Genomic DNA, 13,954 nt, shown 5'->3' with positions numbered 1-13,954 from the left:
TTCAGATCATTATCCATGTTTTCATGCTGCTGCTCCTCCTCTTTCTGTTGTATACTTGCTTTGGCACAGATATTTCTATTAACCTGATTTTTTAACTCACATTAATGTAGAGTTCCCTGGCTTGGATGCAATGAGGAATTCTGGATTAATGCAAGGCAGGAGATCCAAGTCATTGGCCAATGTGAAAAGAAGAGAAATGTGTTTTATGACACTATGAATGATTGTCTGAACATGGCCATTTTAAGTAATTAAACCACACAAATGTAATTAAACACACATCTAAGATCTATTTGGAATAACGAAAATCCTATGTAAAAGCAATTTAATTCTATCTGTACTCTAACTGCTTATTTTCATACCAAGCACAGTGTGTGACGATAATACTAAGCTGCATAAGGAAACATATGATTTCTAAGCCATCCTTCATGAAAAGACTCCAGGGTAATTTATATATCTGTACCATTAAATAGGTAAAGGGTAAAGGGACCCCTGACCATTAGGTCCAGTCGTGGCTGACTCTGGGGTTGCGGCGCTCATCTCGCTTTATTGGCCGAGGGAGCCTGCGTACAGCTTCCGGGTCATGTGGCCAGCATGACTAAGCCACTCTGGCGAACCAGAGCAGCACACGGAAACACCATTTACCTTCCCGCTGGAGCGGTACCTATTTATCTACTTGCACTTTTGTGCTTTCGAACTGCTAGGTTGGCAGGAGCAGGGACCAAGCAATGGGAGCTCACCCCGTCGCGGGGATTCGAACCGCCGACCTTCTGATCAGCAAGCCCTAGGCTCTGTGGTTTAACCCACAGCATCACCAGCGTCCCTGTACCATTAAATACCACACATAATAAAGCACCAAAACCAAAATTTTAAAATCTGTTAAAAAAACTCTTGGCCTGCATATAGCCCCAACACGGTTTTTGACACCCCCCCCAAATGACTTTTAAAAGTTCCTATGCACCCCCAGTGTTACGATACGAAAAGGTTTTTGCGATACCCATGTGTATTTATTTATTTTTTAAGAAATTTAAAATTAGCTATCCTCACTTTCAGACTTCAGCCATGCCCACTTTGACATGTTACCCCTGGAGGGGTTGGCCATGAGTCAATCCTTCCCTCTGCATGAAAAATATGAGCTGCTCCTTACATTAATATGAAACAGCATGAAACCCTGCAGGACCCTGCAGCATAGTTGCCAGGGGGCAGAGCAGTCCTCTAATGCCATTCTGGAATATGCTCAATATAAAACACAGACCCCATTTTCTTGCCCTCACTTACACTATGTTGGCAGGCTAGCAGCTTAGTCTGCAGCTGTATGCTATATAGTGTTATCAGACTTGGCCCAATACATAAGCAGATTTTGGAAATGAAGTGAACAATTGGCCAACATCATGCATGGCCAGCATGGTGCCCTTCAGGTGTTGTGAACAGTCCATTACCCATGCTGGTGGAAAGTATGAGGAACTGTAGTTCACAATCTTTGGAGGCCACTAGGTTGGCTTCGCCTGATAAACAGCTACTTGCACAGAATTCTTAGGTTTACGAGAAATTATTCGGTTTACAAGAAATTACCTTGAAGAGTAGATGTCTGAGAATTCTGTTCATCAGAGTTTGTTCTAGATACATCAGATTGCCTCCACAAAGGAAGAGGTTGTCTCTTTTCCGGTGAAGTAATGTGATAACCAAAAGATGGCTGTAAGAGGAAATAACGTTCGTGATAAACCCTTTGAGAAACATGTAGTAATAGAAGCTGGCCAACACAGCGTCTAGATCTGGAAGATTTAAAACCTGCCTTCAAAAATTTGCTTCTTTGCCCTGTGTTTCACAGTCCATTGTAGAAAATAACTCAACAGGTGTTTAAGGGACATGAAGCTACCTCATGGACAAGTCAGTAATGGGCTACATAAAATGCAGTAGTTCTCCGGGGTCTCAGGCATATATCTCTTTCAGTCCTTCTATCAGAGATATTTTAATGAATTTGGAAGGCACTAAACCTGCATTTTCCGTATGCAAAGCATATGCTCTATTACTCAGCTATGAGCCTGCTCATTTACTTATTTCTATTTTGTAGTCTGAGAGGAATCTTGTCAAAAACCAAGTATGTACATATAGTGGTAAAAGTATGTGGACGAGACAGCTACGTACCCGTTTCACATCACCTTCTCCTCCGAGGCAACCAAGGGCCTCAGACCTCTGACCAAAGAACTCTCCTAGAGAGAGCCGTAGGTAACTAGCATCTTTGCTAAAGTCGGTTTGTGAACCTCTAAGTGGGTTGCCGTTATTAACACATTTCCATGAAGAGTCCTCTAATCCAGAGGCATTTTGCAGTTCCATTTTCTCTTCCTGAAAATGTAGCAAACAAAAATGTGAAGAATTATCATTACCTCTAGACAAAAGGATCAGAATAGCCTCTTTACGATGTTTCCTACCTGAATAAATCTGTGTTCCCTTTCAAATTCTTCTTGATCTTGGTCAATCACTGCAATTGCTTCAGCTTTTCAAAGAGGAAGAGGAAGAAAGGGAAACGATTAACCTCTTAGCATACCCCACATTCCCTAGGCAGAATGGATGAATGAGTGAAAGGTAAAGTAATCGTGAAGTAAAAATTACATTAAAAATTAGGCATATTTTATGTACTGAGCTTAGTTTCCTGTAAGGTCATGTAATGTTAATATGCAATTTGTTTAGCTCCATCAGCTGAATGTTTTAAATCGGCTAAAAGCATATCTGCTTACTCAGGCTTCTTGAGATGTTTCAGGTGGTTATTCTGTTCAGCTACTGGCTGTGATGTTTTTAATTGATGGATTTTTAAAAATAATTTAGTTATTAGTTTCTGATTTCTATTTGTAATTTCATGATACTTGTAGCTACTTAAAGAGATTTTTTCCTAAAAATGTCACCAGTATATAAATCCAAATAAATAAATAAAATTTAAAAGTTTTGTGTGGTTTTATGATATTATGGTAATACCGACTGTAAGAAAAGACAGATATTTACCATTCAAGGAGAACCACTTTGAATAAAAACAAGCTTTTGTATCATCTGAAGCCCTGGTATTCTGTGCTGCTGTCTTTGTAAGGAGCAGAGCTATCAGCTAGGAAATCTGAAAGCCATGCCAGCCCTTTTCCTCTACCATTATTTAATTTCAGCAGTTTTGTAAGTAATGCTACAATTGAAGTCTATCACAACTAATATCCTAAGTTTAAAGAAGTCAGGTTACTTATGCTATTAATTGTCAATTGCTTTAACACTGAAGTTTCAGTTACCCAAAGAAGTATTTTTGTTTCACTGTCATCCAATTGGCATCTGCATTACATTACCTACAAATATGTGGAGAATCTTGGTGACCCATGTCCTAACATATAATTAATCTTGTAGTACAAACTTACTCAAGCCAGGTTGAAGGAAAGCTTTGCAAGACCCCTGCTATGTTTCCTACTTATCTTTGTGGAAAGGGGTAATTTAAAACCGAAGTAAAAAAAATAATCTCGAGAAATCAAGGGAGCTCCGACAAAACTCCTTCTGATACTGACATATTTTGTAAATGTAGGTGTCTGTTCTGTTAAGATTAGGAAGTGAAATGCAACCAAGACATTGCCAAAGATTTAAAGGTACAGTAAGGCTTACATCCAGCTACGAAGTCTCCACTTAAGTTTGAGAAATTGGATACTTCTTCTTTATTAAATGACGTGTAGTAAGCAAGATCTGTCACCCATCTACCATCTTCATTTTGATACACAACATCATGTGGTGGGTCCTCTAAAAAAGGAATCACATATTGTCTTTAGCTTCCTCCACTTTCAGTCACGACACACATGTACATGAATGAGTACATTACAATATAGCACAAATAAGGTTCCTATCCAAAGGATGTTACTACCTAGACTTTGACAATTGGGGGAAGGGAAGGAAAGCTAACAATGAGTTGATTTAACAAAACAACAACAATAAGCAATACATGCATGCTTTAACTTAGTGGTTAAATCAAAACTGAACCGGGATATTCAAAAGCTACTTTTGTTCCACTCTCATTTCCAAGTAAGCTACAGTATTTCATCAGTAAGGCCATGTGCTGTTTACATCAGGCATAACACAAAAGCATTCACAGCAGCCACCCACCAACTCAGCAACATCTCAAAATCAATCTAGAAGCTGAAAGCACACAGGAGCTAGCATTTAACTAACCTTTTGCTGTACATTCATATTGCTCTGAACCTTTGTAAGCACTTGGCGACAGGTATGCATCAGCCAGAGGAACATAATTTTCATTAGCAAGCTGCGACAGATCAGGAAATTGGGTTTGCTGTTCTGTGTGCCATATCTCAGAAGCAGCATTACTGTCAGCAATGCATTTAAAGTAGAGAGAATCTAGCTTTAATTCACAGTCGGTTACGTTTGTGGCATCCTTTTATAAAAAGCAAAAGGAAAGAGAGAGAGTTACTTTATTAACTGGACAAAAATGTTCATTTTCTTTTTAATGTCAATTAAGAGATACTTTCCCAGACCAATTTTAAATAACCTCATGTAGTAAGGTTTTCTATAATTGCACAAGGACTTTCATTGAGTATGGTTTTAGCAAGCAATTTAAAGTGTTTATTGCTGTTAAGTAGTGTATGCCATTTGGGCAATTTTACCGGGAAAGCTCCCTCCAGCTTACATATAGGATCATCAGCTAGGTACTGTTAACTATAGTGCTCATTGTGGTGATGGGGAGAGGAGGAAGGGACAAAAGGAACAAGTTAATGTTGCCTACTCAAGGTCTTGGCATGAGACAGATGACTACTGGTTGGAAAAAAATAATAGGGATTTGCATGTGTGATTGATTCATAAACTCTTGAGAAGCTTTGGAAATTCAGACTACTCAGAATGTTTTCCTTAAAAAACAGAAACAAAAAGTATCCCCAACACTTGCTCAAAAAGAAGTCTGGTTTATTTAAAAAAGAGATGATCCCCTCTTAAAAGAAACTGGTGATATCCAACTCATACTCAGAGTAGACCCATGAACAAGTTACTTAAGATTATTTATTTCAATGGGTCTACTCTAGGAGATACCCAACATTAGGTCAAACTCAGTTATCTTGAGCCAGAATACATGGTTTCTGATTTTCAGTCCTCTACTTACATTTCTGCTGCTGCTGACTGTTTTCGTCTTTACAGGTATTCCATCTTCCTCACTAGAGTCATGACAACCTGCAGTGATACAGTTATTTAGCATTGATTTTAAATGAAATGAAAGAAATGTTGTAATAGAAAAAACCATTTAATAGGTAACACATCTGGCCACAGTACTTTGGGCATCATTACCATACCGTATTTTCCTCATTATATTCATTTTTACTCAATATGCATTTTTTAAAAGATGCTTAAAATTTGTCATGACACGATTGTGCCTTTTAAGGAGACACAGAATAAACTATAACTTGTACCAAACTTATATGCACATTCAGTACATTAAAATGTCACCATCAATAACAGAGCTGCTACCTAGGGCATCTGAAGGAGCGTGTTGATAATCTGTTGTTCTACTGCATACTTCAGATGTGTAAACTACCATTTCAGCAGGAAACTTTTCAAAACTATCTCTGTGTCCGGAGTTTAGACTAGGTTTACTGCATTCTACCTGTTGCAAATAAAAAAGAAAAGATAAGCAAATGCATTGCAAAATAAAAATAAAAATTATTAAAATGTATTTGAGTATAGGCAACCCACGTTCAGCAACCCCCAAACTATATTGGTTAAAGGTTTGTGTCTTCTCTAAAAATTTAGCCAAGCTTAATTATGACGCACCTCTTGCCTTGCTGTCATGGGCAACATAAACTGCTCATCTTTTTCATTCTGCCCAGCTTTCTTAAAATCATACAGTTCTTCGTTGCTAGCAACAGGAGAATCAGTTCTTGCTGCCTGGCAAACGGTAGGTATCTGGAACTTTTCCTGAAGAATTTCAAGTGTTAGTTTTCAGCCAAAATGCCTTAAATGTGCTCTAGAGTTGGGGAGGCCTGTGGCTTTGCAAGGAGTATCATACAATGTGTCAGGATGAGCCCTGCTCACCTCTACAGCTTCAAAGTTGGGAGGTTGGCTAGCTGCTCATCACGCTCAGAGCAGGTGAAGCTCAAGTACCCAAGAACTCTTGAGCAACGACAGAAGATTATTTATGTAGTTTGTTAGAGCATGATCCACTTGCACCACAAGTGTAGTGCTTATGAAGCATCCCAGAAAGTCCATTTCTTTTCACCAACCAATAAGGGCGTACGAGCACAAGTACACAACATTAGGGAGAATGCCTAGTCTCTGTGTGCTGCCTTATCTCCATCTATTGCTCATTCTCTATTCTTTTGTAGTTCTTGTGTAGAAGGTGGGGAGAGAAAAGGGAAATTATTGCTATTAGGATCCTCTGCAGGAGATGCAGCTTTGGGGCAAGTGAACTGTGCCTCATTTCAGCTCCCTTAAGTTACCAACATTATCTACCCCCCAACCACCTTTTACAAAATTGTTCATGCAGACTAACAATGTCTTAGTGTGCCTACAAACCCCCAATACTAGAATAACTGAATTTTCACTTACACTTTTCCTATTTGAAGGCAGTTCCATGGCTTTAACATGTTCTCCAAATTCATGTTCTTCAACATCTTCCATCTGCATTTCTGGTAGTACCAGCTGCTCAAAATAGGTCTCCAGTTGGCCATCACAGAACTCTTCATCTCCAATTTCATATTCTAATTCAGCAAAAAGCGGCTTGCCATTAGTTCAAATATTAAGTATGAACCATGTGCATTCTTCCACAGTACCCCAGATATATGCATACAGGTGTTTTAAGGATATATGTATATCATCTACACTTCACATGTTCACTGCAGGAAGAATATGCATTGCATGAAACATCAGTGCACAAATAATCTGGCTTGCTGCTGGCAGTGTGGAGCCATCCTTAGCAAAAATAAACTGGAAGGATACCAAACAATTCGAATTTTAAAGCAATACCTGTAGAATTTCCTTCTAAACTTGCAAAGCTCAGTGGTTGTTCATTTTCTATAAATCTGGAAAAGCCGATCCTAGCGTTGTTGTCTATTTCATTTGTTATTCTCTTCTGACCATGTTCTAATGAAACAGCCTACAAACCAAAGCCAATACAGGAATTTGAATTACTTATTGTTGAGTCTCCTCCATAACTTCACTTTTTACTGGCTGGATCAATCAAAGTCTCTAGTGTTCATCAAATGCCCCCAAGGAAAGCAGAACAGGATGTTATATTATCCCATGCTTAAGTTGCATAAGTTTTTAAAAATAGAAGGGATTCAAGAAATTACAGACAACTTAATGTTTGTTCCAGTTAAATTGGTGGAAAGCTTTAAAGATAAAATGGTAAAGTATAAAAGAGAAGAAGTCTTGCTGATGAAACAACAGCATGGCTTCTGCAAAGATAAAGCCTGCCTCAGTACTACCTTTGGATTCTTTGAGAGTGTGGCCAAGCATGTGGAAAGTGATGCTTCAGAAGACATTATTTACTTGAGACTTTTTGCTAGAAAAAAGTACATTAGTTCTTTGTAAAGTCTACATCGATCATACTGCAGAAAAGTTACCTTGTAGTCTTCATTGTCTTTTTCAAATGAAGCAAATATTCTAGCTGTCAAATCTGAAAGTAAAAAACAAGTTTTTTCTACTGCATTAGCAGTCCTCTTTACAAAGACAGAGCAAAGAATTTGCCAGGAATTTCTTAACTACAGTGGTACATGGATTATATTGCTTGAAAAATATATGCAAATGCTCTTGCTCTGCAAATATCATTAGTTTATTTGGGAAGGGCACTGTCTCCCACTTAGCACTGTGCATAAAAATTGAACACTATCAAGAACCTTTAGCAAATGTAACCTAATCAAGTATGGAATCATTCAAGAATATTATTTTTTAATTAATTGCACCCTTCCAAGTACATTCACATATGTGCTCAGGTGCAGAGAAATGTGGGTTTGGTTTGCCCAAAATTACTTTAAACCACTTTGAGGGTTTTTACAATCAAGTGGTGTATAAATTTTATGAAATAAAAGTAAAGAAATAAAATTGTCTGGCAGGCCTAATTAGGTCTGTAGATCAACAGCTCCCCACTCCTGCTCTTCTCCAGTCTCCACCATCATCCAAGTTTGTCTATTCCCACCAAGTCAGCCAGGCAAATTATGTAGATGCCAGCTACTACCTTATTTTTGGTAGCTCCAGTTCATTTCCAAACTGATGGGAAACTCAAGTGGGTGACTATTAGCGGGAAAGCTATATTACACTTGAGGTATCACAAATGAGGATACCACACTTAGCAGAACTTCAGAATACATTGTATAATGCTTAATAGTATTCCTACAGACACTGTGAAAACTGCCTACCTTCCAAGTGTTGAAGTGAAAGCCTCTCATGCAAAGAATGCCACTGGTTCCCAGAGCATTCATTAGAAAAATGCTGGTGCTTTTGCTGCAAAACATTAGACTCTTCCTGGCTTGACTCCAACTGATTGTCTGCAGCTTTATTACAGCATTCCCTGAGAAAGTTAAAATGAAGGTTTTAATCTCAATTTTACAACTACTTAGTAGTTTTATATACTTAATGTCAGACAGCTCCACCTGCATTGTTTAGCTGAACCACACTAAGCTATATATTTCAGAATAATTTCCCTAGTGGTATCTTGTAGATTGGATCACACCCTGGATATTGTAGGAAGGAAGCTGCAACCTGCTGCATTTTATTTAAAAATATAATATTTATAATAAAAGGCATGTTTATAAAACATATACAGTCACTGTCAATTCTTAATAAGTTTCCAACTCAAATTTAATTTGTGTTTAACATGTATAAATATTTTTATAGTTAAGTTTGCAAATTAGCCTATAGCTTGTTGTTCCAAAATTTTACAAAGTACATCTTTCCATAAACCTATTCTCATGTGTTTTCCTTCTAGCTCCAACATAGTAGGTATGTTTGAATAAAAGTTTTATTTCCCAGGATCATTCTGAGACAGGAGGCGAGTTTAGCTTTCCAGCAACATATAAAGATTTTCTAGTGCGTCTCAACTGGTAATATCAATATTAGACTAACTTAAATGAAAAAGTTAACTAAGCCTAAAATCTGAAAAACATATTAGGATCTTACAGGTACTTTTTAACAAGCTAAACCAGGAAGTAGTTACCTACTTCAACACAAAAAAAAAACAACCACCACACCCCAGCTAGGTTTATTAGCAGCATCTACCTAAACATTTTTAACAAGAAACTTATGTTCCTTGAACAGGTCATAATGTGGAAAAAAATGATATACACCATGCAAGCAAAAGATAGAACTTAATAGGGAGTACATAAGATTTGCTTCTAGAGTCATAAGTGGCATTGAGTGGGTGAGTTTGCTAGATACAATCTGACCACAGGTTCTCTTGTGAGACAACTTCACATGCCACAGAAATTAGTCTAAGGAACAACCAAGTTGGGCTTTCATTACTATCCATAGGTTAATCTTAACATACATTTTAGGATTTAAAACATAAGGAGTATATTTCATGGTCTTAGCAGTCTAGAACAGGAATGAACCTCTGGACCTTCAGATGTTGGACTGCAACTCTCATCAGCAAGACCAACAGTCAGGGATTATGAAAGTTTAGGTCCAACATTCAGGGACTATAGTATTTTTATTTTTATTATTAAATTTATATACCGCTTTTCATCTGGGGATCACAGGGCAGTTTACAGTAAAAAAAAACACAAAAATACATAACAAATAACAAAACAAAAACAGAGTTAAAAAGACCATAGGTTCTTTAATTAGCTGAAGGCTGGAAGAAGAGGAATGTTTTTTTTTCTGTTGCCAAAAGAGAGATAATGAAATTACACCCCATCTCTGCTATTAATAGTGATAAGATATGCAGCAACACTTAAATCAGGCATTCATGAAACCTACTTGTCAGAGAATATGTCTTGAAAGTTATTTTTAAGTTGAATCAAAAAGTTCTAATCTGTAAGTATTCTGTGAGCAGAAATGTATCTTTGGATCCAACACAAGATGTAACATTAAATTATGTAATCTACTTCTTACACAGTATCCTGAAAGTTAAGAGTCTTTCTTGGATCAGAATCAGATTCACCACTACAGGAAGATGCTAATGGAGCAGGGAATCTATTGTCCATGTAAGACACTTCATCATATTGTCTGCAATACAAAGAAAACAAAACCATTATTTTGCAAGTTCTCAGCTCTGTTGTTTAGAAGACCGTTTCAGTGATCAGGAATGTCTTATGATGTGGCACTACCTCCTCACATTAACCACACAATAAATTTGTCTCCAGTAGTAATCCAAGGTAAAATCAAATGAGGAAGGTACTCCAATCCTTAGTGTTTCATAGTTAGAACAGTCTTTTTCTTCTTCTTCTTTTGAAAAAGGAACATACTTGCTTCCCCTCTCCCCACCATGGTCTTCAGCTTTGAGCATCTTGCCTAATAATAGCAGCTTATGAGGTGGCTCACTAAATGATACTGCTGATGTCAATGCCCATTGCTAGGAACAACTACTAGTCTTCATAGTGATAAGCCAGCAGCCCCCAAGCTGCTTCACAACTCCACCCGGAAAGGGTACTGGAGTCTCCATCCCCATAAAGCAGTGGTCAGCAGCAGTTACTAGTAGCCTCCACCTAACTGCCTCAAGAGCAGCTACTGTTACTCAACCCTGTATATTACAGCTACTAGCAAAAATGGCTTTAATATCTAGGGATTCAGGTATTCACCTCTACACACAAGAGGGTGACTGAGATAATATGCTAATATGTCTGGGACCTGCTCCAGATCTCACCACTTGGGAGGAGAGGAAGCAGTCATCAAACAGCCCCTTGCCAGTACCTGCTTTACTTGCCTCCAAGTTACTACACAATGTCTGACAGTTCAGCACATAATGATGAGCTTGCTGAATTCCATTTCAACAAACTTTATGTAAGATTTCCAATTATCTAGATTCTATTTTTATCATGAATCATACACTGATGGAAGTAGAAAGCCATGCCTGGAAACAGTTTTAGATTTAGAAATTACCAGCCATGAGCAATCCTTCAGTCAACACATTCTTCCCTACACTCACCTATGAATTTCTAGTCATGAACTAACAAATGTCTTACCCGTCATGAGAGCCAGTTTTCCGTCTGGCTTCAGTTGAAGCAGCAACTGGTATGCCAAGAGTTGATGAAATTGTGATATTGTCAAAAATGTCACTGGTGCAGCCAGCTACAGAGTTGAGCAAAACACTTGGAAACGTCTCATCTGCAATACATTTGAAGTCTTCCATTATACTGTCTTCTCATAGCTGCCCTAAAGGGTAAGAGAGAGAGGTTACACATAGGCAGCAAGATAATATTCAAGAAATGTTCTATTTTATCAGTACTTTTAAATCACATTTTCTAATCTTTGTTTCCTAGACGGTAAGTGTGCAGTCAGAGACTGACCTGTCATCAAGCTCCTAAATTGCTACAGGAACTCAATAACTGAGAAACAAAACTGAAAAGCTGTGCAGTTGTTTGACTTTGCTATGACTGCCGACACAGGCGTAGCACAGTATCCCTACATCTTCCACAAAGACAGACACTGAGTAAATTCTTTCACAATACGCTCTAGAAATTCCAAACACAAAAGGAACACACATTTGAAGGACTGGAACAGGTACAAGCTCTTTGAAAGCAAAATGCCAGAGCAGTCCAAGATTAGAGTTACATCAATCACAATTGCAAAACGCAACTTTTACTGTATTTTTATTTTCAAAATCAAGTTAGCACCAAAACACACATGCAGGTTGTCAATCATTTAACAAAATAAATTCTTTTCAGGAACACAGCTCATTAGATTGCTGACTACACACAGTGCAGGTGCTATATTTAGCTGTTTAAGCCGATTGGCATGAGTTTATTGCTGTTTCTAGAGGCTGCCAGCACCTGAAGTGGGGTACAGCAGAGAGAATGGTGTACGTACTCAATTTTTCATTAATGCTCTTTCAACCAAAACCTTTACTATGGGAGTGGGGGAATGTGAGAAGCACCATCAACTCTCCTGCGTACAAAATAATTCTGAATCACAACTAAGTTTTGGTCATCTCCAAATATATTTTTTCACACCAAGGCAAGTACTTCACAAATCTGCAAGACAAATTAAGACCATTTCTTTTGCGACAAAAGTAGCAATTAACTGCCTTGTTGAATTTACAGGAATTACTTTTTAAAAGAAAAGGGCTCTTTTCTGCAACTGTTCGGGAGCCATATGGCTCAGTGTTGCTAGCTTCAAAGTAGTCTTCCATAGCACATTAGCTCAGAAGGACCAGCAGGGGCACGGTGCCGGAGCAGCCCTCTACACATGCTCAGAAACACTCCCTGACACCGTCCAACAAAGCATTCATTCACGGTTTGCTGCGGCGCCGAGATGTGGCTCAGCTTTGCCCCGTTATCGACCTTCTTATGGGCAACTTATAGGAAAGGAGTATGAACACTTCCGAGGCAGAGCAGGAGGAGGAAAGGAAGAGGAACTCTGTCCCCACCGCGGAATATAAATAACTGCGCCAGGCACACGTGGAGGGCGCCGATTTCTAGCGTTTTTCCTGCTAAGGACGGCGCTGGGCTGAAGTGAAGGGAAGCAAAGGGGCGCGCCTTTTTCCCCCAGAAACGGGCTCCCGCCCCTCCGTCCTCTCTTCTCGGGACACCCGCCAAAAAAAGCTTCGCCGACACTCGCTTTAGGCGCCGACACAGGAGGGAGGGGAAGCGGGAAGCAAGAGAGAATGGAAACCGCCCCTAAAACGACCTAAAACGGCCGCTTCCGACTGAGAAAAACATGCCCCCCCCTCAAAAAAACACACCACCCAACCCCCGCTCCCAAACCGCTCACCCAAAGCAAAAGCGAGCGCTGGAACGGCAGCTCTCGGGCGCCTCCGGGCACGCGCATTGATGCGCGAGGACACCGTTCGGAAACGTCACGGCAACCCCAAGAAGCGTCGAACTCTGGAAGAGGGAGGGGGAAAGAGAAACGCCCCCCTCCTCTATTTGCTTGTAAGTGCGCACGCGCACGCCCCTTACCTGGCGCCTAGGAAACTCGCTTTTGGATTTCGGCGGGCGGGGCGGGGTGGGGGGGGGAGGCGGAGGGCGGGATCGGGGAGGAAACACATGCGAATTCTATTGGTTTACGAGAACAGAACGAAGGGAAAGTGTAGCGCTTCTCTGATTGGACGAAAGGGCGGTGACACGCTACTTTCAAACAGTCCGGGAAAGAGAGCTGGTGGGGTTTGCGGAGGTGACCGATAACGATCTCGCTGCGAGTCTGCTTACTTGTTATTTTATTTACAAAAGCACCTGAGAGTTTCCCGGTGCTGTAGTTATTATTTTTATACACTATATTATATACATAAGGTCACAAAGCGTAAAATCAAAGGCGACAGGCTTACTCTCAATTTATCCTGCCAATAGGAAGGGGGGGTATTGATTTGCTGTTTTATTTGTTTTATCCTTTATTTTATTCTGTCAGCGGCCCTGAGATCTTATGAAGGGTGGTATATAAATCTAATAAATAAAAATATTAGGTGATGCCGAGAATTATTTGTTCAAGACCACCCGCTGAAATGTCTCCTGCAGTTCCGTTCTGAATTACAGTAATTGGAATAGTTCAGTAAGGATTGCTGTAAATGAGCCTCATGACAGAAAGTGTGGCATGGGAAGAGAATCAGCTGCTTAAACTAATTATTTTTATAAAAAATCACTGAGGTCATATGAAGCCTTTTGGGATTACTCAAGACAGTTCTTTGAACACACCAACCCTATCCAAGAAAGAGGGCAGAGCTTTTAAGGCAATTATACTGGATGTTCTTTGATGACCATGGTATTGGAAGCATAATTTTATGCAGATTTATGTAGAAATCAAACAACATTCTGCCCACAGCACACAGTGGGACTTTTGAGTCGCTGGTGGACTC

General features: G+C 39.4%; 1 protein-coding gene across 8 annotated transcripts in view; it reads right to left on the bottom strand.

The window, feature by feature from the left end:
* The window catches only part of CEP192 (centrosomal protein 192), a 49,425-nt gene extending 36,311 nt beyond the window's left edge, over positions 1–13,114 (bottom strand). For 2 of the 8 annotated variants that reach the window (XM_083518106.1, XM_083518110.1), the window contains exons 1-15: positions 12,877–13,088; positions 11,130–11,319; positions 10,060–10,173; positions 8,367–8,518; positions 7,575–7,627; positions 6,976–7,105; positions 6,559–6,710; positions 5,785–5,928; positions 5,482–5,617; positions 5,120–5,187; positions 4,183–4,402; positions 3,625–3,756; positions 2,427–2,491; positions 2,143–2,340; positions 1,570–1,690 (exon numbers count right to left, since the gene is read on the bottom strand). In XM_083518106.1, coding sequence (XP_083374232.1) covers positions 1,570–1,690; positions 2,143–2,340; positions 2,427–2,491; positions 3,625–3,756; positions 4,183–4,402; positions 5,120–5,187; positions 5,482–5,617; positions 5,785–5,928; positions 6,559–6,710; positions 6,976–7,105; positions 7,575–7,627; positions 8,367–8,518; positions 10,060–10,173; positions 11,130–11,296 — 1,852 coding nt within the window. In that variant the 5' untranslated portion in view covers positions 11,297–11,319; positions 12,877–13,088. Of the gene's footprint in view, positions 1–1,569; positions 1,691–2,142; positions 2,341–2,426; positions 2,492–3,624; positions 3,757–4,182; positions 4,403–5,119; positions 5,188–5,481; positions 5,618–5,784; positions 5,929–6,558; positions 6,711–6,975; positions 7,106–7,574; positions 7,628–8,366; positions 8,519–10,059; positions 10,174–11,118; positions 11,320–12,213 lie in introns of those variants that run through there. The other 6 variants (XM_083518107.1, XM_083518111.1, XM_083518108.1 and 3 more) reach the window with 6 other exon arrangements.
* Positions 13,115–13,954: the final 840 nt, after the last annotated feature.

This window comes from Podarcis liolepis (genome assembly GCF_965112155.1).
Source record: "Podarcis liolepis genome assembly, chromosome: 8".
Taxonomy (NCBI): Eukaryota; Metazoa; Chordata; class Lepidosauria; order Squamata; family Lacertidae; genus Podarcis; species Podarcis liolepis.
Note: the sequence above shows the minus strand (reverse complement) of the source record. Positions and strands in the feature narration are given on the sequence as shown.